Genomic DNA, 26,838 nt, shown 5'->3' with positions numbered 1-26,838 from the left:
CCATCTATTCGCTGGTCACCAATTCAACGGTTGGAATTAGCCTATTAAGGGTTTGTTTTGGGGAATAGTCCATCCATTGTGAGGCCATCGCACCAATGGTCTAGATCGATGATAGGAGGGCCCCACTTATACAAAACAAAGAACCACATTGAGAGAGAGAGAGAGAGAAAGAGAGACAGAGAGAGAGAGAGAAGTGGGGCCCACATAGGCCCACATCCGCCGTTCGATTCAATGATTTCATGTGTTATTGTTTCAATGGGCCTATTAAGTCAAAGGAATGATTTGTAGGATAAAGATAATAAAGGGACATTGTCATGTAGTGGAATGTCTGTGTGTGTGGACGGCCTATGATTTCTCCTTTCTCGGTTATAATGAAGCATGAATGGCCATTGATTGCAGTCAAAAAAACAGGTGGGCCACACAAAGACCAAAAAAAAAAAAAAAAACACTAAGAGGAATGTTAAATCCACGTGTGTAAGAAGAGATAGGGAGATGGGTCGCCACATGTCTTCTCACGTGCCACACGTATGATCGATCCTGACGGTGTAACAGGTGGGGCCCATCACCAGGTCGGTCTTCTCATTAAGAGGGGAGCAACAATTATCAGTTCTGTATAGAACACTGGTAGTTCATTTATAACCGTCTGTTTTAATCATGCAAGTGCTTCGGTCTTGATCGGTGGATTTTCCTGATTTATATTGGGTATTTTATGGTCGTATCCACATATTTAACGGTTCAGATCTTTGACATGTGTGTTATTTTTCATGTGTGACGTACACCTCTTCAATCTCTTCATGCGCCGAGTACCACAGCGTTTCTCGAAAAAGTAAAGCTCTTTCGGGCTTTGAGTGAGTTCCATGTCCGCATATTCTGCCGTTCATGCAGCGTGTGGAACGATGCCTATACGCACTCACGCACACGTGCCAATATGGAACAATCGTGCGAGATCCTAGCTGTTCAAATTGTTGGAAAAAAATAATTATATCTTCTGCCTAAAAAATTATGGCGTATCACTACTAAGGTAGACCACAATATACAGTGACGGTTCAGATTTTTCTTCTAGCAGTCCATTTGTTTTATGCGTTCGGGCCCACCTGAGGTGTGACATGTCCTGATTTTTAGGTTAGCAGATCTAAACAATGTATCCCACCTGATGGAAAACTCAGATCTCCGCACGAGTGTTCCATATTTGCACGAGTGCGCTTGCGTGTGGATCATCAGGTCCTACACGCGTGTGGAGTCTCAGCACACGTGTTCCTATCTATGGTATGCACACGTGCTACTAGTTCTCAAAGCTCTCAAACCCATACGTGCCTAATGTGGCAAGCGTTTCTGTGGGCCCCACTCCATAAGTTGGATGATAACCTCACTCGGAGACTTGGGTACACGTGTGAAAGATCCGAGCCGATCAGTGACCATCAACCGAACCGCACCACGGATGTCATCATATCCCAAAATATAAGACAGACCGGACAATCCTAGCCGCTGGATTTGACTTCTTACAAAGGAAGAGTACGGTGATGGATCTTCTACTGGGATTTGAGCTTTGTTCAAGGTTATATCAGTCATTTTTCAAAAAATGAAATTTGGACTGTTTGGATGCACAGCCTCTTTTAAATGCTTTTGAAGCGTGCATGTAAAGCACATCCGAACAAAAGAAACAGTACCAATCAAGATAAAAGAGAAACTGGTAGCCTGCAGCCGGCTGTATGCCAACTCAGCATCCAGACCCATCTTGCCTTCGGTGGATATCTGGTCCATGTAAATGGACCCCACCATGATGGTCACCTGTCACGAAAATCAGGCCGGTGGGACACGGATTGGATGATCTAGGAACCATTGAGTTCATTGGATCCATGACAGTGGGGCCCACCGTGGTGTATGTGTTTTATATCCATGCCGTGCATCCGTTTGGTCAGATGATTTTAGACAGAGCTGGGCATTGAGTCAAGCCGGACCGAGTTAGGGCTGACTTGACTCGATTCCGTTTTGAAATAGGCTTGACCCGAACTCAATACCGAGTTCGGCATGCCTGACTCGATCCCGATCCGAGTTCAGTCTGGAATGAGTTGATATAGACCGAGAGTCTGATCCGGTTAGAAGTACCGAGCCGGGTCGAGTTGGCACCGAGTTGGAGGGAGGGAGGGAGGGAGAGAGTGGAGAGGAGAGAGGAGGAGGAGGAGGAGGGCGATGGTGGTGGGTGGTTGCCGGGCTTGGAAGAGGGAGGGAGGGAGGGAGGGAGTGGAGAGGAGAGAGGAGGAGGAGGAGGAGGGCGATGGTGGTGGGTGGTTGCTGGGCTTGGAAGAGGGAGGAAGGCAGGGAGGGAGTGGATAGGAAAGAGAGGAGGAGGAGGAGGGTGATGGTGGTGGGTGGTTGCTGGGTTTGGAAGAGGAGGAGGATGAGGGAGGGAGATAGAGAGGTTGGGATCGGGTCAGGGTAGAGTCGAGTCAGATCAAGTTACCGGGTAACTCGAACTCGACTCGGTTTGAGTTCGGATTGGGCGAAGCTTGCTCGGTTCGGATCGGACCCAAGTCGGACGAGTCGAGTTAGCCGGATCGGGTCACCCTGTGCCCACCTCTAATTTTAGGGCATGAGCCTAAAAATGAAATATACAAATCTCAGGTGGACTACGTCGCAGGAAATGGTAGCGATTGAATGCCCACCATTGAAAACTTCTTAGGGCCACAGAAGTTTTGGATCAAGCTGGTACCTGTGTTTTCCCTTCACCAAGGTATGTGGAATAGACGTTAAGGTCGGTTCCAAGAAGTTTCTAATGGTCGGCATTTAATCATCACCATTTCTTGTTGCATGGCCCACCTGAGATTTGGATTTATTTAATTTTTAAGGCTCAATGCCCTCAAATGAGATAGAAAAACGGTTGGTCAGCATGGATATAAAACACATACATCACGGTGGGCCCCACAGTCACGGATCCAACGAATCGGAGTCTGTCTAAATGAGGTGGCTGGCTATTCAAGTTATCGTACAGATGTGGCCCACCTAATGAATGGAGACGATCCCCATGAGGATTCCATCTGTTTACATGGCTCCGATTGCCTACATTGGTGGCCCTTTTGTGGGAAAGAAAGATGCGGTTGCAAGATAATCTAGCGTGCAGCCAGATGTAGGAGATCAGTCGAAGAAGGTGATCAGTTGCTCAAGAGAGGAGCGTAACGTTGACTCGCATGTTAGTTTTACACCATTTAAAACATGGTAGTGACTTTTCCTCGAACGTGGCACTGAATTACAGCCATAGCTGGGCATGAGTCGAGTTGGACCGAGTCAGGGCTGAACTGACTCGGCCCAGTTTTGAAATAGTTTTGACCCGAACTTGACCCGACTCAGTACCGAGTTCAGCATGCCTGACTCGAGCTGAGTCCAAGTCTGGCCTGAACTAATCCGAATTGAGTCTGACCTAGTCAAAGGTGCCGAGTTAGGTCAGGTCGGTACTGAGTCAGGTCAAGGATAGTGGGTATCTGCAAACAACTCAAAATGTAGGTGCAAACCAGAATTGCTGCATCTCCAACATCTCAGATTTGAAACATCAAATATGAGATTATACACACACACACACAAATTGGATTTTGAATCGAGTCAAGTCTGTACTTAGATTTTAGGCCGAGTCAAATCAAATTACTAGGTAACTCGAACTCGATTGAATTTGAGTTCAGATGGGACGAAGTCTACTAGGTTTGGATAAACTCACCCACTCAATTCAGGTCGAGTCAGGTCTAAACAAGTCAGATGAGTCGAGTCTAAATAAGTACGACGAGTCAAACCTGTTGAGTGGAGTCATCCTATGCCTAACTCTAAGTAGGGCTATCCACTCCATCCAAATTGTGGGTTCAATTGTAAATAGAGAACGTTTCTGAAAAATCAAAACTGATGAAGTAATCCTTACCATCTAATCAATGGCCATCAATTAGTTGACTACAAGTAAAGCACCGAAGGTCCAAATTTGAAGGGAACAATCGGACGGTTAATATCGTCTTCTCAGTGTAGCTTTTCCCTTATGCTCCGTTCAGAATTGAGTCAGCAATGTAGATGATCTAGATTGCATAATGACTATTCAATTTGATTTTGAGGGTATTTTTGAATTGTGAGCTATCAAGATAACATAAATAAGAACATCATGATTAATGTTTACTTTTCCTGTTCCCTTAACGTGTGCTGCATTTGACCATCAAATCAAACATTTATTTCCACTACATAATTATGACATTGCATCTCTAGCAGTTGAATTTCAGCACTTGGATAGCCCGCAGCGACAGTCATTCATTTGGTAGAAAAAGTTATGGTAGTATATATGTTATATATTCTATGACAATATTACTTATCAAAATGGTTATTTTTATAAAACAATCAACACCTCTAAGTACGTGCTAAATGATTTACATACACATCCAAGGGATTCGAAACAATTTCACCATATCACAAAAGACAGTCTTTTTTTTTTAAAAAACATTTTCATAAGCTTCTTATAATTTTGTGCGATTGGGTTTTTCAAGACATGCATGGCATGTGGAAAAATTATTAGAGACAATGACTTGCCGTTTCTGCAAGGTTGACTGTCTATATCGAAGATATTAATGTAGCAAAATCAATCCAAAGTGACGGAGCGTGGCTGTCGTTTATTGTTCCCCTCATCTCCAAAAGGTTATTACTCGTAGCCCATAAATGAAAATGTTAGCCATAAAATCACTGGAGTCGATGAAAGTAAAAAATAATAAATCTATAACATCAAGAAGGATTATGCTGTGTGGGAGAAATGAAAATTTTACGATTGTAGTATTACTTTCCTTGTTATCCTCCAGACAAATAATAGGAAGATAAAACTGAACGAGAACCTACTTCCATCTCCAATAGGGTGTTTGTGTTATCCTACAGTAGAAGCGGATGCTCAGCAGATGGACTCGATCTTTGCTGGAGAAGAGAAGCTACAAATGGAGTTAGGAGATGAGATGATGGAAATGAGGTTAAGAGAGCGAGAGGAGATGACGATTCCTTAAACCGCATGGAAATATACCTTGAGCAGTATGCTGCAATATCAGCATCTAGAACTGCCATTTTGAGCAGTGCTGATTTCATGCTGAATTTGGAAGAGGAATTTGTTGGGAAAACATTGGTGGATTCCTAAAATATATTTTTCACAATCGAGGGAAATTCACAATAATGATGACTTTATCTGCTATTACAAAGGTAATTTGCAATCTAAGTGGGCTCTAAGGAATCGTTTGACAACTTTGATTGGAGTGCATTTGGAATTCAAATGTCATTTCACAGCATAGATCTAGTATTTAAAATATAAAGTTTTACCACATTTTATATATTGTGATTTGGAATCAAATACTTCCTTAAAAGTAACAGAGTTACCTGTGTAACAAATGTATATATCAGAAGGCTACTAATCCAACATACATATGGCACACCAATGATACTCTGAAATAATTAAAAGATCAATTGAATTACTAAAATTACATCAATAAAATAATTCAAACAATCTAAATATTAGCTATGTAAATCGATTCCTAAAAGCTATTGGTGAGTCGCTCATTTGTGATCCTACCCAAGGCTTATAATTTCATTATTTTTATTAAATTATATATTTCAATGGGCTTACCACAACCATTATATATTTCAATGGATCCTTACTCTTGCCCCAGTGGTAGACTCACAAGAGTTTCAACAACGGGCCATGGGTTTGATTGCCCAATATATAGGCCGTGAAATGTTATTATGGTGTATGTGGTTGCGTGTAAAAAAAAAATATCATACATGTAAATCAAGATCAACTTCATGTGAATGTTCTATGGAATTTTAAAGCATATGTATTTTTTTTTTTTTTTTAAAATCTCAATACATTTCTATTGCAAGCTACACAACACCAAGGAGGATACTTGAAATCACCATGATGTTGTACATGGTGTAAACTATCGAAAAAGTCAATTTGGACTGCCCAAATTGGAACATTAGAGGTAATATAAATTATTGTGCTCCTCAATGAATTGGGATACTTAAGCAATCCAGTAGATCAATCTGGACCGTTCATTAGGTTGAGGAGAATTTCCTAGACCACCCTGAAAAAATCATATTGATCGGAGGATATGTTCATAAGCTACCCTTATCCTTTATCTCCATCATGGGCCCCAACAAAAAGACGGTTGTGAGTATTGTAGTGACTTAGTTTCCCATAAACGATCTTGGTCCATTTTATAAGCATTTGATCAGATGGTTAGAACCGTCTGATAATTGCGACTATCACATGGTGGCCCATGAAATTTGTGTTGGATCTAATGGACCGTCCAGATTGATAGATCAGACTGTACGAGTGTCCCAATTCAAACCACGTCATCATCTCTCTAACAAAAATAATAATAATGACAAAGATCAGTAGAGAAAGAAAAAGAGCCCTGCCATTTCACAGATTTACACACCCCACCACAGCCCATGCACGCTGAAACGACAAAAGACGATACATGGGCATTTTAGTCATTTAACTTTTTACATAAAACAAAAGCATCGGACCGTCAGTCTACAGAGATTCTCTTGGGAAGATTTGAACCCTCGAACCCAAATTCCAAATTTCCAATTTTGCCCTCAACGGACATTCTAACCACCCACACCTCTTTCCCGCCCTTTTTCCAATCGACCGTTGCCAAGCTCGTTTGAAAAACGTCTTTCAGCCATTTTTCAAACAAGCTCTCCACAAAGGAAGCTGATGCAACCACCAGCTCCTCCAAAACCCCCTCATCTACACAAAAAATCCCCCTCCTTTTGCCCCCAAGAGCCGATTGGAACGACTCCTCGAGCTTCGACCGGAAATTCTCTGAAATCCGGCTGGACCGGACAGGATTCCTGTCGAAGATGAATCGGTTCTCGATCAATTCAAAAAACCCATGTGGGATATGGAGGTCTGCCACACTCTCCTGTGTCAGATCGCTCGGGATGGCATTGGACTCGCCATCGTCACCGTCATCTTCAGCACAGATGTTCAGATCAAGGGTGGTGATGCTTGATTGCCTCGAGAACGGCTTTTTCTCGATCTCGACCTCCACGATGATCAATGGCTCTTCTTCTTTCACCCCCGTTCTTGGATGCTTGGATTCATTTTGGAGTTCTTGATCGCCCTTCCGTTTGTAACCATTGGATGCAATTGAATCAGGCTGTTTCTCTTCGAAATGCAACTTCATCTGAATTACTGAATTGGGTTTCTCTCCATTGCCGTCAAAGTCCGTCGAACCGCCTCTAGTCATGATAAATACAGCGCAGGCGGCAACTTCTTGGCCAGATGGGTCTTTGAATTTTCCATTTTTGTAGCCATCAGCGAGGAATTTTACGAATTCAGGATCTGCGTGGTCCATCTCTTCCAACAAAACAACACGATTCGTGTCATTTCTCAAGGCATCGATGAGAATTTTAGCAGATGAGCTGATCTTGTTCTCTCTTATATTTTTCAAGTTCATGTGAACAAGGCTATCCGTCGATCCATAAAGAGACTCTGCAACTGCCTGCGCGAATCTTCTCTTTCCGATCCAATCATTCCCCTGAATCAATAACCAAATCCCCTTCTTCCAGCCTGGTCTGAAATCCAGCAATGCATCTACTATTGCAGGAACAATCTCAGATTGCCATGGGATGTTTTCCAGCAAATCTCTGCGCAAGTCCCGCGGATCTATGGTTTCTCTCCTCCATACCGGTGAAGTAGCAGAGTCAGAGAACAGAGGATTTCCAAGGGCGAGGGTAATCCTCAAATCCTTGTTTTGGGTTTTCTTAAGAGAATCCAAGCTCAGACGGGAAGGATGATTTTCAGGGGTACTTAGCTCCTGATGATTCCCACCGCCACCGATGCCATTCTCCACAGACCAGGATGGTTGGTTTTTTAACTGGGCCATGAAGTTGGAGTTAGTCCCTGGTTTTGACACCAATTCGGCGAAGGAGATGGAATTTGAATCTGCGAAGCTGTTGGTCTGCATGAATTGTAGGCTGGCAGGCCACCATGGATAGGGCGGAGCGTAGGCATGACTCTTGCAGTTTTGGTTGAACAAGGAAGGATTTGGTTGAATCTGGTTGTGTCTTGGATGGTGGTGTAGGCTCTGGCACAATCTGTTCCATTTTCTTCTCAATTCAAGCAAAACATCCTGAAAAAAGAGACATTTGTTTGAAAATCTGAAGGAGAAATAAGATTATGTGTGAGATCATGGCCATTCATCAGGTGGGCTGCGGAAACCATGCTTGAGCTGTCAGAAATGGACAGTGAAAAAACAACAAATAGTCTGCATTTGATGCCGACATGTGGCCAACGGGGTTGATTTTGTGGGTCATGGCACATAGACGGTGGGGTCCACTTGATAAAGAACGGCTCAGATCCCACGTTGGCATGAAATGGTGCGAGCCAAAAATGAACAAATTTCAATGAGAGAGATGAGCTACTCTGTTTCTACCTTGTGATGATTCTCTGGTCTATGTTCTTGCAACCAGTAAGGAAGGTGATTTGAGCCTCTGTCATCACCCGAGCTAAGGAAAGATGGAGATTTTTGCTGGGCTGATTTGAAAATCCCAGCTTCCTTCTCGAAATTGGAAGCGCATTCGGCACAGCAGACGAGCGGTTCCAGTTCTTCCTTGGCATTGAAATGGTTCGATTCCAACCGTTGTGATAGGTTTTGAGAGAGGGGTGCCCTTCCATCCATCCCACTGAAAAATATGAAAGAAGGCTCAGATGATTCATATGATGTAGCAATTGTTAGCATTTGATTCCTTTCTTCTTCCTCTTCTGCACTAGAATTTCAGATCCTACTCAATGTGGCATGCAGTGAGATCCAGGCCGTCCATCGAGTGGGCCCCACATGTATAACACAGCTAAAAATAGGACCAGTTCGATCATCAGGTTGGTGACCATTGATCAATCTCTTTAACCATAATAGATTGTTTCACCCATATGGCCTACCTGATCGCTGGAGCGGCCTAATCTCCGGCCCATGATACACACGTTGGGCCCACTAGATGAACAACGCAGATCTCAGACATGTGCCACATTGATACATATGGGAGGATCAAATTCTATTTAGGGTTTCAACATCCAAAAAGGTTGAAAAAAAAAAGAGTCCTAACAGTAGTGAGATACCACTCTTTCACAAAAAAACAGTAAAAACAGGCAAATCATAAGAATGCATTAGACCCTCTAAATGAGATCTGAACACACCATTTTCAATTTTGGAAATTGAAATGGTACACAAGTGCACTAGTCCAATCACCAAAATGGAAGAAGTGTTGTAAGCAAAATCAAAGAGGATGTCTGCGAATATCAGTTCCCTTCAATGGCTTGTCTCCTTGGATTTTCTGATAATAGAAATTTTTAACTTTCAGAAGGAAAAACAAACAGAGCAAAGAAGATGAAAATGATAGTGTGTTTTGTATCCATCCACCTGACAAATGTTTTAAATCAGTGGTCCTGATTTGAGGCCATGAAAGCACAAAACACAAAACAAAAGTTTGAGAGGAAAAAAACCCAAATGGTAATTTTTCTTTACATAGCAAAATGGGCCTGAAAATCATCAAAGGAAAGAGATGGTTTGGTGGCCCACCTGGAAGAATGAAGGCTCAATGCAAGGCCACCTGATGGAACAGCAACAGCTTGTAGAGACCACTGGATTTCAAGTGGGGGTGTCCTCATCTGACTCCTCATGTATGTTTGGTAATTTGCAGTGGCCATCAGCCACACCTTGCCATTGAAATCGGATAGCAATCTCCCAATTTCCCCTATCACATGCTCAACTGGACTATAACCTGGGACTCCTAACCCAGGTACAGAATCCTTCTCAGCATAGGACTCCTCAACCACCCATTTCAGGTCCCCCACATAGATGATGGCCCCACCAGCCAACACAGCGGGCCCCGTCTTCCTCCTCAGTTCAACAACCTTCATTTCCACATCATCCCTCTTCATGAACCTCAGTGCTACAGGTGAGAGCTGGAACCTGATGAAATGCACTGCCCCTAGCTCCTCAGGCACCTCACCTCTCTCCACCTTCCCCATTAGCTCCATGAGAAGCCCTTCAGCAGTCGAAGGGCAATCGCCAACGATGATTGCGTTCCTCCTTTTCTTCCTCAGCAGCACCTCCAAAACCACCCTCAAATCATCCTTCCGCTCGCCGCCCAAATCAACAAAATGGGAGCTGATTTGCTTCCTTTGGGCTGAAAAAAGAGGTGGGCCTTGCTCAGGAGGGGAATTCAAGATATGGGTAGGCCAGAAACTGCCTGATCGGACAGTCTCTCTGCGACTCTCAACAGAAGGAGGAGATGAAAGAATCCCACCAGAGCTATAACACTGGAAAACAGAGGAAGTCAAAGAAGAAGAGGATTCTTCTACATTGCTCTTAACACAAGTGCTTGAAAAACCAGCCTCTCTCATCACTCTACTAACACTTGGGTCATCTAAGATAGAGATGATAAGCTGCTCTAACTCTACTTTAATGGCTAGGAGAGGCTGCTGCTGTTGCTGCTCAATGCAGCCCCTCCTCTGGTGGGCCTGAGCCCTTTTAAGGGCTGCAATGAGAGCATTGGATAAGGAGGGCTGGTGGGCCTGGAGGAGTGGGCCAGGGGTTGTGGGAAGCCTGTTTAGGGCTACATTGAAGCAGAGCTCTAGAGCCCTGCATTGGAGAGGATGGGAAGGAGGGTGTGGCTGGGATTTGAGGCAGGCCCTCCTCAAGAGGCTGGCCCTTGAGGTGAGCAATGTGGCTGCCACGTGTAAGGGCGTGGCTTGTGCATGGCCCCTCCTCCTTGCTAGGCTGAGGGAGAGCTTCAGCACCGAAGCAGCCTCTGAGGTGAGGGTCTGCTGTACTGTGCAGGCTCCTGCACGCATACCTTTGCTAAAACACCTCCCCCAACACCCCCTTTTTTTCTACTAGTTGTAGTACTGATCTAGGACTCTTGGTATATGAAAGCTGCTCTTTTTCCCTTCTTCTTGCTAAAACACACCCCCCCTCTAGTGTAGTAGATGGCCTTTTTCTGGGATCTTGTTGTTGCTACTTGTATGTGTGCACTCTCTTCTAATAAACTTGTATATGAACTAGGAAGCTGTTTTTCTTCTTCTCCTTTGCTTTTTTAAGAAAAATGGGAGATACCCACTTGAGCTAGGAGACTTGCAGTGGTTGTTTCCTAAGAAGAGTGCACCAAACACATACACAGATATAGAGAGAGAGAGAGAGAGAGAGAGAGAGAGAGAGAGAGAGAGAGAGAGGTATTGGAGTTGGAGTTGGAGAAGGAGAGTAGGTTCTTTTCTTCTTCTTCTTCAGTAGTATTTGTTGGAGAGGATTTGTTGTAGTTGCCTTTTATTTCCACTTCATGGGTTTCCTTTTCTGCACTGTTTTCTTTCCCTTCCTTTATTATATACAGTTATTGGCTTTTCTTTTCTTTTCTTTTCTTTTCTTTTTTTTCATTCCTTCTTTTACCAAATTCTCTTTATAAAAAAATAAAAAATAATTAAAAAAAGTATTTGAGAAACTGATATTTACACCCCTCATTTTTGTATATTACACCCTTTTCTTTTTTATGAAGTGCTGCATTCTATCCATAATAAGATTCAATAAAACAAAGGAAGAGCATCTGGTGCTCTGGTATAGTGTGATACTCCATACTCATGCACAGCTATTTGCAACACAATGAATGGTTGAAATAGTGGTATCCTACTGTGGATGTAACATAGTCCCCAAAACAGATGGATTAGAAGATCTTGAACCCTTAATTAATGGACACATGTTTGTTGAATCTAAACCCTTGATTATTTGCATTCTGATCGATCGTGCGGTTAAGATCATATATTCATTGTAATTGTTTTTGGTTATGATCAATCTGAAGTGGGGCCCATGAGTTACACATGGTTTAGTTTGAGGTACATATATATTGCACATTTGCATTCTTTTCGCATGTGTATGAAACAGCATACTCCGTCAGAGCAACAAGAATGAATTGTGCTGTTTTATTACCAAAAGTGTCAAAATGTGTGCAGTCAAAGTGGGAAAGCTATGTAATTCCGCGTGCGTACGGGAGCGCTGCCCACCGACACGCAGTCTCACGTGCCAATGTAGAACATGTGTGACATCAGATATTTCGACTAAATAGCTACACTCTTTAGATTCTCCTGCCTACAAATCAGGCAATTTCACACCTCAGGTGGACCACATCATACAGAACAAATGGACGGCTATAAAAAGCTATTTTTAAATGGCAGTTTACTTTGTACATTGGTGGCCCATCTATGATGGGCTCAAATGGATACATGGTTAAATGATCTAGATCGTCCGTCTGCATGGGCCTGCTGATGATGAAGGGCTAACCAAAGATCATCATCATTCAACGATTCTGATTTTCCATTATGCATGGATTTATCCGAACCATGTTATATGCACGAGAAATGCCCCAGTAATCTAAGTGTACCAAATTATGGTGTTTATAGTTGCATTGGGCCATTTTGACAGTCCAATCAAACAATCTGAACCGTCCACTAGATCCAGCATACATTTCAGTTCCTGGGATGCCAAAACAGCAATGGTTGCATAATCCAATCCATCATTGCTTTGGCCTTTTTTTTGTAACCATCCTTTCTCTAAGACATGGATTGGATGGCTTGGATTGCCTAACAAAAGTGATCCTTTGCAAACATAAGCAATCTGTGTTTGGCCCTAACAAATAAATGGATTAAATTGTTGATTGGAGCTATTTTTGCAAAAAAATCCCAACCGTTAATATTAAATTCTATTGATCAGATGGTTTAAGTTGTCGGATCCGTGTGGGGTTTATATGGTAGCCCTTGAAATGAGCGTTGGACCTAATGAACAGTCTAGATTAATGGATTGGACTATCTAAGTGTCTCAATGAAACCAGGATTACTCTAACCTATAGTGCTCTAAGCTAAGAGCCACGAAACATTTTCTATACATATAAACTGGCCAATCTGACGTAGGGACACCGTACAATGGATGGTCCGGATCATCCATCCAATGCAACTACGTGGGCCCCATCCGGAATTGGCCAAGCAACGGACAGAAGATGTGCTTTTTAATGACAGACAATAAATATAGTAAATTACAATCAAAAGAGAATTATCAGGATATGATTTCTCCGGACTCGATGAAAAGCTGCAATTGAGATTTTCTCGTGTGAGGTTTGTTCAAATCCCGACGTTTTGCAACAAGATATGTCGGGGCTCTACCCGTTGGATTTGGATTTTTAAAATGATCTAAACCGTTTATTTTATAGGGAGGTCCTTGGATGTGGGATTCCCTATAAAATTATCAAATTCTTCAAAGCTTAGTTTGACCGTTTATATTTAAAGCAAATGAGGGAAATAATCGAAGGGTGGAAATTATCCAATTGAGTGCTTTTATCCATTGAATTTGCACCACATAATGTGAAACTTGCATATATTAACGGTTTCGATCATTGGAAAATTGAAGATGACCCATATTCAAAGGCTTAAAAGTCCATACGTATGACATTGCAACTAGTCCATGTATTGAAGCAAACCTCTTTCCGTGTACCTTAATGTGTGAGAATTGAGTTTTTGGTTCAGATGGCCCGTATCTACATGGTTTAACGCCCTAAAAATTGTGGGTCGTGCCTACACTTGACTCCCAAGTTCTTGGATATTACTTATAACTACTTTTACTGTTTTGCATTTAATTAAGCTTAATGCGCAATATGGAATTACTTGAAACATGAATCATAAACACAATTAGTCTGTTGAAATAGAATTCACAAAATATATCTATACATGTCCAAAAATATGAATATGTCGCACAAGGCGTTGCCCAACAAAATTACAAAGATAATATGTCCAAAAGAATGATGAATCTAAAACAATGTTGTGTTGAGTCCACCACTCAACGATCCAACATAAGCTGCTAATATATGGCGAACCGCCCATCAGATGGAAGTAGGACAGCTTGTCCTCCTTGTCAATGCCAGCGCCGCTCGGCTCCTCGAACTCATCGCTACATGCAGCTACTGAAGAGTTTGGTTGGTGTTTTAAAACACCGTCCCAGAGTGAGAGTGAGTGATCAACTCAGTGGGTGCTATTAGTCTTAAGTTACACAAACATCAATTATATTATGAATTTAATGAAAGACAATATATTTATAAAATCATAACTAATCTTGTAAATGCATGTGTATGTATTATGATATGATGCATACCCTCGCAATAACACTCCATCGAACGACTCCATCTAACGATCGCGTATGACCAACCACCCTTATCGCGACCTCAGCTGCTGAGTCGTCAACCTAACTAGTGCGATGCGGTGATGATCGTGTTAGCCGGATTTTTAATTAAGTCCATTCAAACAGCAGATTGGGGAAACTAGTACACCCCACGATATCAATGCCCTCAACTGGTTGCGAGGCCAAGGCCCCCAACGTGTGAGGCCAATACCCTACGATCCTTAATCCCGTCGGGTTCCTCATCCCGACTTCAAGCACATGGGGAGTGCTAAGCAAAGGGATCGCTCGCGGTCACTACGGGGAGACTCCTCACCCCAGCGTAGGCCGACAGCTCGGACAGAGTGTCCCATTCCACCATGCCCAGCTCTCGAGTTAGTGGATCGGTTTCAATTGGTTATCAATGGGCTTCACTGGTTGAAGGGTTCTCGAAGTTCCATACAGGCGTGAACAGACAGGGTTAACAAACATGGTTGGTCAGTAAGTAGACTAGATCGTGCCAGTTTAGGTGAGTACGTAACGAACGACATTAGGTATAAGCGACCCATGTAGTCCAATTACTGTCGCCCATACGCACCCGCCCAAATCCACAGGTTTAACCTCAGGATAGTCCTACCAACGGGACCACCGTCTCTCACCTCAGCTTCCTGACCAACCCAGGGATTTGATGGCATTCAATAATACTTCAACAATCAGGGTTTATTTACTAACACAAGCGATATCGTGCATTCATATTTCCAAACATAAAAATTCAGATTTTTTTACAATGCAAATGCTAACAATATTATGAAATAAAGGTGCATGTGTATTGTGTGGGTTAGTGAGGAAGCCAAGCATTTCATATATCTCATAGTACAAAAAAATACACAAGGACTAGAGCATCAAACATGTTATGAGGAAACATCATCCAAGAATCGAGCAAGGAATGTACAAGTAATCGTCGAATTCATCCCTAATCATGTTGAGAAACATCAAACATTCCATAATCATTCCATATTGATTTGGGGAGGACCTAAAGTATAAGGCCTTGTCTAGGTTTCTCTAGATTACCCAAATACATTACCCAACAAGCAAAATTATTAGATTCATATTAAAATTGGTGCTAGGCTACCTAAGAATAATAGTCCGCACCTTATGATGTTTCGCCCAACTCATAGTGCTTCTTGGGTTAGAAAATTGGAGAAAATGGTTCATATACCAATTTAGAAGCAATTAGGTAAGATTCATATAATTTATTTTAGAAAAACCTAGGTTGTGAAGTAGGTTTTGTTTCTTACCTTCCAATCGCGAATGAGGCGGATTCAGCGGAGGAAAATGATCGACACTAGGGCTTAATTGGAGGAGACCGATGAAGGGGAGCACTAAAGCCTCCCCCACCCTACTCTCTCTTCTTCTTTTCCTCTCTCTCTTTCTCCCCTTTGAAAATGCAAATTCGTGTGGGAAGAGGGGGTGCCCAAATAAAGCCCTTTTATAATGCCAGATTTTGTGTGAAGGACTAGGTTTTTACTATACTAGCCCTATGTGAGGATTTTTCTAACCTCTAGGGCTCACTACGGGGTGTATATATTGATATACATCATAGGATAGTTAGCCCCAATGATGATCTATGTATGGACATGTTCGGCCCGCCATTTGGATGCGCCGATTGACAGATATGATTAGAAGTCTGTTCAATGGTCACTAATAGTCGATTGGGACCGCGGCTATACGGATATGAGTACGAAAATATTCTTACTCAACGTGTGAAGTTTGGTCGTAAATCGACGGTCCGAAATCCTCAACTTTGCATAAGAATGGACGACCCAATTCACTTAAGTTTCAGCTTATTCCTTTAGGGTATTTGCACTTCTCATGCACTCATCCTTTAGCTCAAGTTGAGCAGTTCTGGACAGCACCCAGGTCTGACTCCCGCGATGGGCGTCAAGCCCAGTAAGATGGACATTATTCTATAGTTTTGGAACTAGTGGCCCACCAACAAGCAGTTTAGAACTCGTTCGGAAAATCAGGATATTTTTTAAATGAATTAAGTATTGAAATTTCTCATGGGCAATGATTAAGGTTTATATGAACTGTGTTCATAGTGTAGCCTATTTATAGCTAGCAAAAGTAGAGATTTGGTCATAATTACTCTAAACCGTCGGTTTTAGGCTAAAAGAGTGACAGGGTTGATTTGGTCTATTAGTCAAGATCCGGGCCTTATCTGACTCGACTTCGGTTAGATCTTTAATTTAGTTATGCTTGCCTTGATTAGTTAGCGATGAGTCGGTTAGATTTAGGCCCTATATGAGTAAATCATGAGGCTAAACTCGATGTTCAAGTGATTGGGCGGATTCGTTGGCTTCCTACGGTTGATTAATCGGACTTGTGTTGTTCTTTACTGGTTCCACCCCTATATAAACTAACATTGAGTGCTAACGATCATTAAGTGATATTATACGTCAATTAATAAAAAAATTTTTAAGGATTTTTGGAAATTTAAAACAATGAAAATTCAGGACGTTACACATGGTCATATCCTACTATTGTGACATGGTCGGAGAGACTACATTTAAGGATTTATAGTTTTGAAATCATTTTTTTTCCATTTTATAAAGGATGAAAATGCCCCTCTGCACTACTTGTACATGGGGCTCACTTTTTAAAAAAAAAAGAAAAAAGAAAAGTCCCTTTAGAAAGTGATGTGTGCCCCACCAAAAAATTAAAACTCAATCTATTATTTGGTCAATTTTATCTGTTTATTTTAATCAGACAATCGAGAACCCATAGAAGTGATTTTTTATTTTTTTATTCGAAGTTCTTTGTGGACTACAACTACACTAACGTTCTGCGTTAATTTCGAATTATTTTCTTCTTTGTGGTCCATTTGTGATGAGTTTTTTCCTCAAAATTAAGGCAATGACATGAAATTAAATCCATTTACATGTGAATGGAATAGATTTGCTTCATAATAATCCAATGGGCTCCATATAAAATGTGAACGAGTTGAAAGCATGAGGCTCAAGACGCACGAGGCCATTTGGTCGTTTCTTCTTCCTTATTTATTTATTTATTTACTTCTTAGGACCAAACGAATCCAAAATTTCTGCGACAGTTGGAGTCCGCATTCTCTGGGTAACGATAAAAAACTCCGGTCAAGCTTCGTCGAAGTTTAGACCACTCTTCGGTGAAAAAATAGTTTTCTTTAAAGTTTTCCATCCACAATCTCCGAAGTGAAAGTTATGGTGAGCATAGATAAGTTTTTTTTTTTAATGTTTATTTGTTTTATTTTTATTGGTGGGCATGCATGGTAAGAGTTTGTTATAGAGATAAGGGTGTGGTGGGAGTTTGTGAAATGGATGAAAGTATGATGGTTCATTAGGGTCATTCTTAAGGTATGAATAGTGGGAGTTTGTGAAAGGGAGGAGAGTGTGGGGGTCCTCTTTTTTGTTATATGAATGGTGAGACCACATAGATCGCGAATATTCACTACAGACCAGTAATATTCACTGTGGACCGTGGATATTAACAATGGCACATTGATATTCACTGTTGACTGCAGATAATATCAACGGGCCACTGTTAATATTCACGGTCCACAGTGAATATCAGTAGTATTCACTATGGACCGCAGATATTAACATTGGCCTACTAATATTATCTACGGTTCATAGTGAATATCAGTGAAATTTGTTGTGGACCATAGATATTAACACTGGCCCACTGATATTCACTGCAGACCATAAATAATATCAGCAGGCCATTGTCAATATTTGTAGTCCACAATGAATATCAGTAGACCTGTGTTAATATCTGCGATCCATAGTGAATTCCAATGATATTTATTGTGGACCGTAAATAATATCAGTGAAGCACTGTTCGTAGTAAATATCAGTGATCCTCTATCAATATCAACAAACTTTTGCTAATATCCACGGTCCTCTGTAAATATGATTATTTTTTAATCTAATAATTTATTTTTCATATACTATCGAATCCACTTGTGATGTGAGGAAGCTTGGCCCTTGCTTAGAATACTCTAAAATAAGGGTCACCACCAAGTGCTCAGCACAATTTCTACCTACTTTGAGGGATGGATTCAATAAGTTCCATATCAGAAGGGAGACGTTTAGAAGAACTAAATTTGAATATCGGGTTGATTTTGATGAAGGATGATGGGGGCAAATGGACAATTGCTCCACTGCCTGATGCAAAGCCACCGTGGTGACCTCTGCTTTGACTTTAATGGCTGTTGGGGGTAGGATCTCGCCCCCCCTCCCCCCCCAGAGATTTTTACGTGGAAAACCCTCCAAGAGGTAAAAACCATGAGACCTAGTCCAGAGCAACAATCACTATGAAGTAGAACGTTACAACCGATCACAAGCACACACCGCTTGGATCAAACCTTCTTCACTCACACAGGAGTGGATGAATAATAGAAGAATAAGAGAAACTTAGAGATCTCACCAATCACGAGGACGTAGAAGCGCTGAGACATTGACTGCGAAGTAGATCACTTTTACGAGCAGAATCTTCCCTTCTACAAGCTTCCTCTTTCTCTTTTCTTTTTCTTTTTTTCTCTCTTTTTTTTTTCTCTCTCCTTGGATGTGAAAATCCCTTTTGGAAAGCCCTTGCGTACCCTAGAAAAGCCCTAAGGACCTCCTATTTATAGTTTAGGAAACTCCCTTCTGCATCTTAGCGAAAACTGCTTCAAAATTCCGCAATCCACACAAAATCGCGCAAAATCTGCATAACCCTCGACTGGTCAAGCGGCACCCTCGACCGGTCGAGCAAATTCCTCGACTGGTCAAGCAGCGTGGAAGAATTAACATAATTGGTCGATGGACTTCGAGTCGAGTTAGGCCTCGACTGGTCGAGCCAGGCCCTCGACCGATCGAGCCATGAGGAGGAAATCCCATTAGTGGCATCATTCTCTAATTCATGGAGATGAACTTTGCCTTGAATATGAGTCTGAAGTGGGAGCACTAGACGAATCGAAGTACACAGGTCAAGGATTGTTAAGAAGAAAGAGTATTAGGAATTGATTTTTCAAGAATCAATCTTATATTACAAAGAATTATTTGCTGAAGACATTTCGATCTATCTTAAGATAGAGTATCGATGACATGGCTACCATACACTTGACAATGTTGATATGCATAGAGAATTTACTTGTTGGATCGCTCAAAAAGAATGTGTATGTAAATAATTATATAGATTTAATAAATAATTATAATGCATTTGATAATCACCCTCGGGGAAGTGTGGGGTATTAGAACCTGAAAGAAGAAGTAAATACTGTAATTAAAAAATACCTTTCGAACTTTGACTTTTGCGATTGCTCATATACCTTACGCGTAAAATTTTCCCTATAAATTTGTGTAAACTATTATACTATTATAATGTGCCTTATTTTAATATTTCTTATTCTCTCGTCCAATAAGTTTGGGTATATGAGGTCATCCATTGTCTCTGTTGCATGAAAAGCTGAGCTACCGAACGTAGTTCGATTAAAATTTCACGATTTTTGAATTGGAAAGCAACTAAGGTGGAAAAATATAAGGGTCTAACAAAAGTTTTTACAAATGCACGGGTAAGTTGAAATATCACCTTAAACTTAACTTCTTCATGTTGTATTTCGGTGTTTCTGATATTGTATACATATTGTGTCACGCCCCAAACTCGGAAACCGGATTCACAGGAATCCACATGGACCCCATTATGGAATGATCATGAGAATGAAGATGGCCATCGGCCACATCTAGGGTCCAAAGTGAGATCCATACCATTAATTGGTAGGCCTCGCTTGGCCCATCATAAAAACATGAGATCTAGGCCTATACAAACACCCACCTTTGATCTTTTTGGACTTCTTCTTCCATCAACGCATCCTAGAGCTCTAGGGGATGCATTTCAACGGTGGAGATGATCTTTGGATGGTGGGATTTGGTGATAGGGAGGTGGGCCACACCTAGTTCTCTCCTCTCCCTTGGATGTTGGATTTTCATGGGGTTAGCTTGAAATGAATGAATGAGAGAGAGATGAGAAAGGGTGATGTAGAGAGAGAGAGAGAGATGGGGTGTGAGGTATGTTGGTGTAAGGAAGGGATGGGTGGAGAGAGGGAGAGTTGACTTTGGGGAAAGGGAGAGAGGTGGGTTGCTTGTACTTGACTTGTACTTGTGATAGAATGTGTACTTTGATTGATTGATGGGACATGTTATAGAGATTTTCTCAGAATTCGCAACGCGCAGCGTTTCTTCGAAATGAACGCGGACTCACATCTCCTGGCCCGGGTGTCGGATCGATGCACGAGTCGAGGTGTTAGAACCGCGGTGATGGCTTGTTCGTTAGGGTACAAGTTTCGGGTCGAGCTAACTTTGGTATGCAGGACTCAGCTTAGGATCGCGCGCAAACGACGGATACAGGTCGAAGGTTGTTGGAATTTAATCAGGAGGACCATGAAAGCCTATGGAACAATACGTGCTAGGATACCGGTCTCACATATTGTTGCATATTAGTGATGAACTCATTCCTACAATATTGCATGGGGAAAATATTGTCGCTTTTGGAAGAAAGAAAGTATTTGAGAAAAGAGAGGTGGTGAAGAAGAGTATGAGGAAGATTGTTAAGGAGATGGAGGATACCCTGTTCCATATCTCAACTGGTAGATTGAGAGAAGATGCCTCGTTTCAACACTAAGGTCATGGTATCGATTCCCTAATAGGGTGGCTAACAGTGGTGGATTTACTAACAGCAGGGCGTGTACTAACCAACTAACCCCCCCTCCCCCCCCCCCCCCCAAAAAAAAAAAAAGAAAAAAAAAAGAAAAAGAGATGGAGGCGAGTGAGAGGAACAATAAGAATGAGGAGAATTAAAGAGCGACTATCAAACTCGGATACTGAAATAATAGAGTCCGGGGAGGAGAGCGGAGGGAGAAGAATAGACTTTCAATTGAAAATGTTATTGAAAAATTTAAAGAAGGCGAAAATGGATAACATCTGATTGCGCAACGAAGTAAACTTTCTATGGATCGAGGTGAAGTCGCTAAAGGTATTTAAATTTTTAATTGTTATCATGTGTAATTCTTGTTGGTTGCAATGTAACTAATAAACGTGATGCTCATGCAAAGTGCATATCCCACATCAGCAGGTGCCCATCACAAGTATGTATTTATTGACTCGTTAAAAAGGCTTAGCCCTGAGGAATATGAAACTGTTAAAGCGGCCTATGTTGGCGATGTTCATGTTTGGTTAAAATGCTTATTGGAGAATGCATGGATTAATGACGAGGTAAAATTTTGACATGAGTTAGTATAGTACTGGGTCACAAACATCTTTAAATAGAAAAGTGAAAAATCCATTTTGTAAGTTTATAGTTGTTTGATTAAAATAAACGGATCAAATCGGCTAGTATACCTTTCAGTTTTTCAAGATCGAGCCAGCTGTACGATGGCAGTTGTGACAAACAGGCATCTTGGTCTTCTAAAAATTAATAAAAGTAGTTTCGGGACTACAAATTCTTAAGTATGGTCCATGTAGGCTTTCACCATTATCACGTGAGAGTACTCTCTCACGAGGCCACACGAACCAAAACCTGAGGATGTTTGTCTCTTTCCCGACTCAAGATCTAGCGTCTGTCCCCGCCCACTTGGGCCCACATACCATGTGGTCAGATGATCGGAACCGTCCATATTTGGGAATCTTTGGTAGGTGGGCCAAATTAAGAATAATACACTAAATAGACGAATATGACTATCACTATATTGTAAATGAATTTATGAAAAGACAATTTCCAATGGTTGTCATTTAAATCTAAAAATCAGTGGTTTCAATTATAATTAAACCTTGAATATGAGATATTAACTTATCTATACAATTATAAAATTATGGACCGTTCAAATCATTTTAGCACCTTAACATGTGGGCCCCTGTGGGTGGCGACATACGCTAAATCCTAAGTCGCGACTGAGGCAAAACGAAGTCGGGCGCGTAAAGTGCAAACACTATATTGGAATTTGGTGTTGATCATACAATCCGAGCACGTGTTTTGGTATGCCCACACGAGTGTGCATCCCTGGTTAATATGGTATAGATGTGCATGATCCAAACTTTCTATTAGATGGCCCACACTGCTTAGATCGTTTGGCCTGAAAATCAGCCCGTTTCATTGATCGGATTGGTCAAAGTGTACAGAATAAATGGGGTTTCTCTAACCATTCATTTGCTTTGTAGTCCATGGCCCACCTGAGGAATGAAGTGGCTGATTTTTAGGCCAGAAGATCTAAACATTGTAGCACATGTGATGGAAAGCTCTGATTCACTGGTACGTTTGCGTGGAAGTGATGGGTCAGAGCTTCCACGTGTGTGGGCTTGGCAAACTTGTCCCATGTCTGCTGAAAATCTCAGCGACCAAGTCATCCTAACCATCCAATCCAACGGGCATGACTATTGGAAAATGATCATTTATTGGACGGCTAGCTTAATTCAATTGGTGGTCCGGATTGATGGGCATCTGCACGAACTGAACAGTAAAGATAGATTGGGCCAAGTTTATACTATTTCCCACTAAAAAAATGGGATGAGTCAAATATGGTTATCCAGATTGTGGTCCGAGCGAGGGATCAGTGTCTGGTCGAGGGTTCAACTTTGGCTGTTCGAAAATATTGCCACTATTCAAAAATATCGCTCTTGTTGGTCAGAGCCTTGGCTTAGTCCCACGTTAGATGGATGAGTGTTAGAAACCTAGGCAGGGGTGGCTCAACATTTTTGGGGGCCTTAGGCAAGTTAAAAAAATGAAGCTTTTTAATTCCAAAAGTAAATTCAAATTGTTAGAAAAATGAAGTTATAATTTAATTTAGAAAAATGACGATAGAATTTAATTTTTTGAGAACTTAATGTAACAACCCTAAATTTTGGTGCATTATTCAAAAACTAAATTAAATATTTAAAGATTTTATTTTTAAATAAAAAATAAAAACAAGTCAATAGTTGAGTTGGTAGCGAAATTCTTAGTTGAGAGAGAGGTTTAGGGATCGATTCTTGAAGTGGTAATAATATTTTTTTTATTAAATATCATAAAAAAAAAATCAAATTCAGGATAAGGGAGGATGTGCTCATCCTATCTTATGAGACTTTTCTTTAAAAGGGATAAGGAAGGTTTCTACATTAAAAAAAAAAAGGAGATAGGAAGCCTAAAGTAAAAGGAAGAGGAAATTCTAAGAAGGCTTGATCAGGTAAGTTCTAATCGTTAGATCTTTTTAACTTTTTATTATGTTGTTAATTTCTTCTTGATCTATACAATGGATGGCGTGGATCATCCACACCATCATTGTATATGTGTGTAGAGTCAATTTTAATAAAGTGATGTTTTTATGATTTTGGTCTAATTAGTGATATTTTAGGAATAAATTAAATGGATGGAATCTGATTGTGCTAAGATAGATCAGTACGAATCATATGATCCTTAAGGCCAAAATATACAAGGGCCATAATTTTTAGATCAATCTAACAATCAGATAGGCCACATTAGTCAGATCTAAAAGTGTTTAATAAAGGAATCTTAGATTTTTGCGCAAGTGTTGGTATCACTTGGCGTAAAAGGTCGAGATGGGCCATCGGTGTATGTGTGGTTAGATCCACACCATCCATCTAATGTGTAGAGGCAAAACATGATAATGCTTCAAGAATCTGAATGATCTGACCATTCGATGGACCACCCGATCAAGTAATTATCATTCAATTTTATAATCTTAAAAAGGAGAAAAAAATAGAGTAGAAATTTTAATTATTTGATTATTTTGGATTTGGCCACCTAAGATGTTAATCAGAGGTGGGCCCCACCATGTAATAAAAATATATGAATAATAATGTTGTTGATATAACTGATAGGATTTCTGAATTCAAACCAACATAATTACCCTTTGGATTCTACACTACCAGACTCAGGTGAGTAACCCAACTTGTCTCATAATTCATTAAAATTAAAATAAATCATTGTGATTGTTTGATTGATTTACTGGTTTGAATATTTTGATATGATAATTGTACGATAAATTTATATGTGAATATTTTAATCGAGACAATTATGCCAGATATGAAAAATATGCATTTACATATCATCCCTTATTCATTGCATTGCATAATGCATGGTCGATCCAAGAGGCCCTCCCTAAAAGAAATGTCGATCCTAGTAGAGTGTTACCAGATACGGGCTATGCCCAAGCCTACCGAAAGGTGGAAGCCTACCCAACGGGTGGATGCGGGTTGACGACTTCCAACATAAGTAGATGGACGATCACCCCATCTGATGCATTCATACCCCATTTTACATCATTGTACATGTATTTTTATATTATTTTAATTGATATGATTATGAACCATGCTGGGTTATATCACTAAGCCTGGCCAGCTTATATTTTTTATTGATAGAAAAACCGTACAGATGTGAATGAGGGTGGGCCAGAGGCTCAAAAATAGGAATATGTGGTCAAGCTAGAAAGGACTTAAGGGACACGTGACCCTACTTGACAAAAGAAGAAGTTGCAGCTTTAGACTAGTCATGATATTTTTACTTTAATTATATTTAATTTTCTTAGATTGTAAATTAATTCTTTCAAGTTGTTGGACATGTTTATTTCATTTCATAAGATCCCAATTGAGAGGGTCCTTAGTTATGTTTATGATTAATTATTGGAATAAATGATCGTTTTTTATTTTTGATATGTTGTTGAGTATGAATGGAATGTAAATCTACGGTAGAGCTAGTAGGTAAATGAATAATTGTATAATTGACTGAAATTAGTACACTCAGTGTACGTGTCATGGGCCGAAACTCGGGTCTGAGGGTGCACACTCTGTACTCGAATTTCGGGGCGTGATACTTAATTTGCAAGAAAGTAAGTAGTTGTAGTCCTAGGTTTTAGGAGAAGAATTTATTGGGAATGATGCTATTATTTTGAAAAGAGATGATAGAGTTAGACTGTTATTATTGATAGTACTAGTTTATAAGATTTGTTTTTTATTTTCAATTTCAAATTTGTAAATTAATTTTTAGATGTTCCTATTTTATAGGCCTTTCAATAAATTTTATTTCAAAAATTTTAATGTTTTTTTTTTCTTCTTAATTTTAATTTTGATATAATATAGGACCTTAATAATTAAGAAATTTTAATTTTGTTATAATATAGGACCTTAATAATTAAGAAATTTTAATTTTGCTATAATATAGGGCCTTCGTAATTAAGGGGCCTTAAGCGATTGCCTCACCTACCTACCTGTTTGAGCCACCCTTGAACCTAAGACTATAAGTGCGGTTCCAACCTTTTAGGAAAATCTCGTGACCAAAACTGTGAGGGGAAACCTAGGACCAAAATTGTGAGGCTTCGGCCAAAGTGGATGATATCGTTACAGTGAGGGCTACAAATGGTATCAGAGTTGAGGACGGCTCTCCCGGAGGTGGAGGGATTCTAACACCCTGGTTATCTGGGTTGTGGTCCAAGCGAGGGTTCAATGTCCGGTCGAAGGTAAATCTCAGGACCAAACCATGAGGCTTCGGCCAAAGCAGACAATATCGCTACAACGAGGGCAAGATCATTACAGTAAGTTTTTAGCTGTACACATGGCTTGTCATACAGCAATCCAGACCGTCCAAATTGCTGATCCAAGAATTGTTTTGTCACCATGGTTGCAGAGATTTGGACCGAATGGATAGCCCTACATAGGTGCCAAATATCAGGGGGGATGAGTCACCCCATTTTCAAAATGGTTGTAAAAATCCAATTGGAGCTATTTGTGGTCATGGCCCACTTGTTGGACAATCCAGATTGATGGGCACATGCACCAACATTTCTTGACATTTTCACCCCACTATGGTTGATAGATACACACCACCTTTCCACGCTAGGTAATAAAAATAGTAGAAAATCACAGTACCACCAAAGGAAAAAAAGAGGGTGTATCTATCAATTTGGAAAGGTGTAAATATCAACTCCCAACAGTAATAGCTGCATATTATCATAATTTTTTCTATTTCTGCAGTTGGGTTTGTTCCCGTCGATGTTTTCAAAAAGGGCCCATATGTGGGGCCCAGTTTTCAAATTTTGATCAGAGTCCTTCCCTCCTTTCCATATCATTCTTTGAACGGACAGACAAAGCCAGCAGAAATTCAAGATCACAGAAGGGAAAGGAGATAAAGAGAAAAAGAAAAGTTGGTATTTTCCCTTTTGAGGCCTGGCCTTGTTGTAGTCCGCGGACTACAAAAATGAATCTTTAATATGATATTTGGGACATTTTTTCGATGATCGAAACCGTTAAATACGTAGATAACATCATGATGGAAAATATAGATGGTATAGATTTCTACAAAATATTCAAATTATTAATCTACTGATAGACGAAATTCATAGACTGATCAATGGTTTCCATTGAAGTCTATTTTTCGAATGGCTGTGATCATCGTTGCAGAAAAGTAAGTCAGTCCATGGGCTTTTCGTATGGGATCGACCTTCTGAATTGGGTCCCACGCTGGCCCACATGGTTCAGATGGAGAACTACTATTTCACTTCGGTGGTCCAGAGGACTACCTTCCTTTTAGACCACACTTTTTTCTCATGGTTGTATGTGTATAAATGAAGGGAACACTAAGTATACAC

General features: G+C 40.7%; 1 protein-coding gene across 1 annotated transcript; it reads right to left on the bottom strand.

Moving 5' to 3' along the window:
• Nucleotides 1-6,391: 6,391 nt before the first annotated feature.
• Nucleotides 6,392-11,239, bottom strand: LOC131256669 (protein SMAX1-LIKE 4-like). Its single transcript, XM_058257639.1, has 3 exons — nt 9,582-11,239; nt 8,442-8,691; nt 6,392-8,138 (listed from the first exon to the last, which is right to left on the bottom strand). The coding sequence occupies exons 1-3, from the start codon at nt 10,856-10,858 to the stop codon at nt 6,528-6,530; spliced, it is 3,138 nt and encodes a 1,045-aa protein (XP_058113622.1). The 5' UTR covers nt 10,859-11,239; the 3' UTR covers nt 6,392-6,527.
• Between the last annotated feature and the right edge of the window lie 15,599 nt (nt 11,240-26,838).

The sequence above is a fragment of the Magnolia sinica genome, chromosome 9 (assembly GCF_029962835.1).
Source record: "Magnolia sinica isolate HGM2019 chromosome 9, MsV1, whole genome shotgun sequence".
In the NCBI taxonomy this organism is placed as follows: Eukaryota; Viridiplantae; Streptophyta; class Magnoliopsida; order Magnoliales; family Magnoliaceae; genus Magnolia; species Magnolia sinica.
Note: the sequence above shows the minus strand (reverse complement) of the source record. Positions and strands in the feature narration are given on the sequence as shown.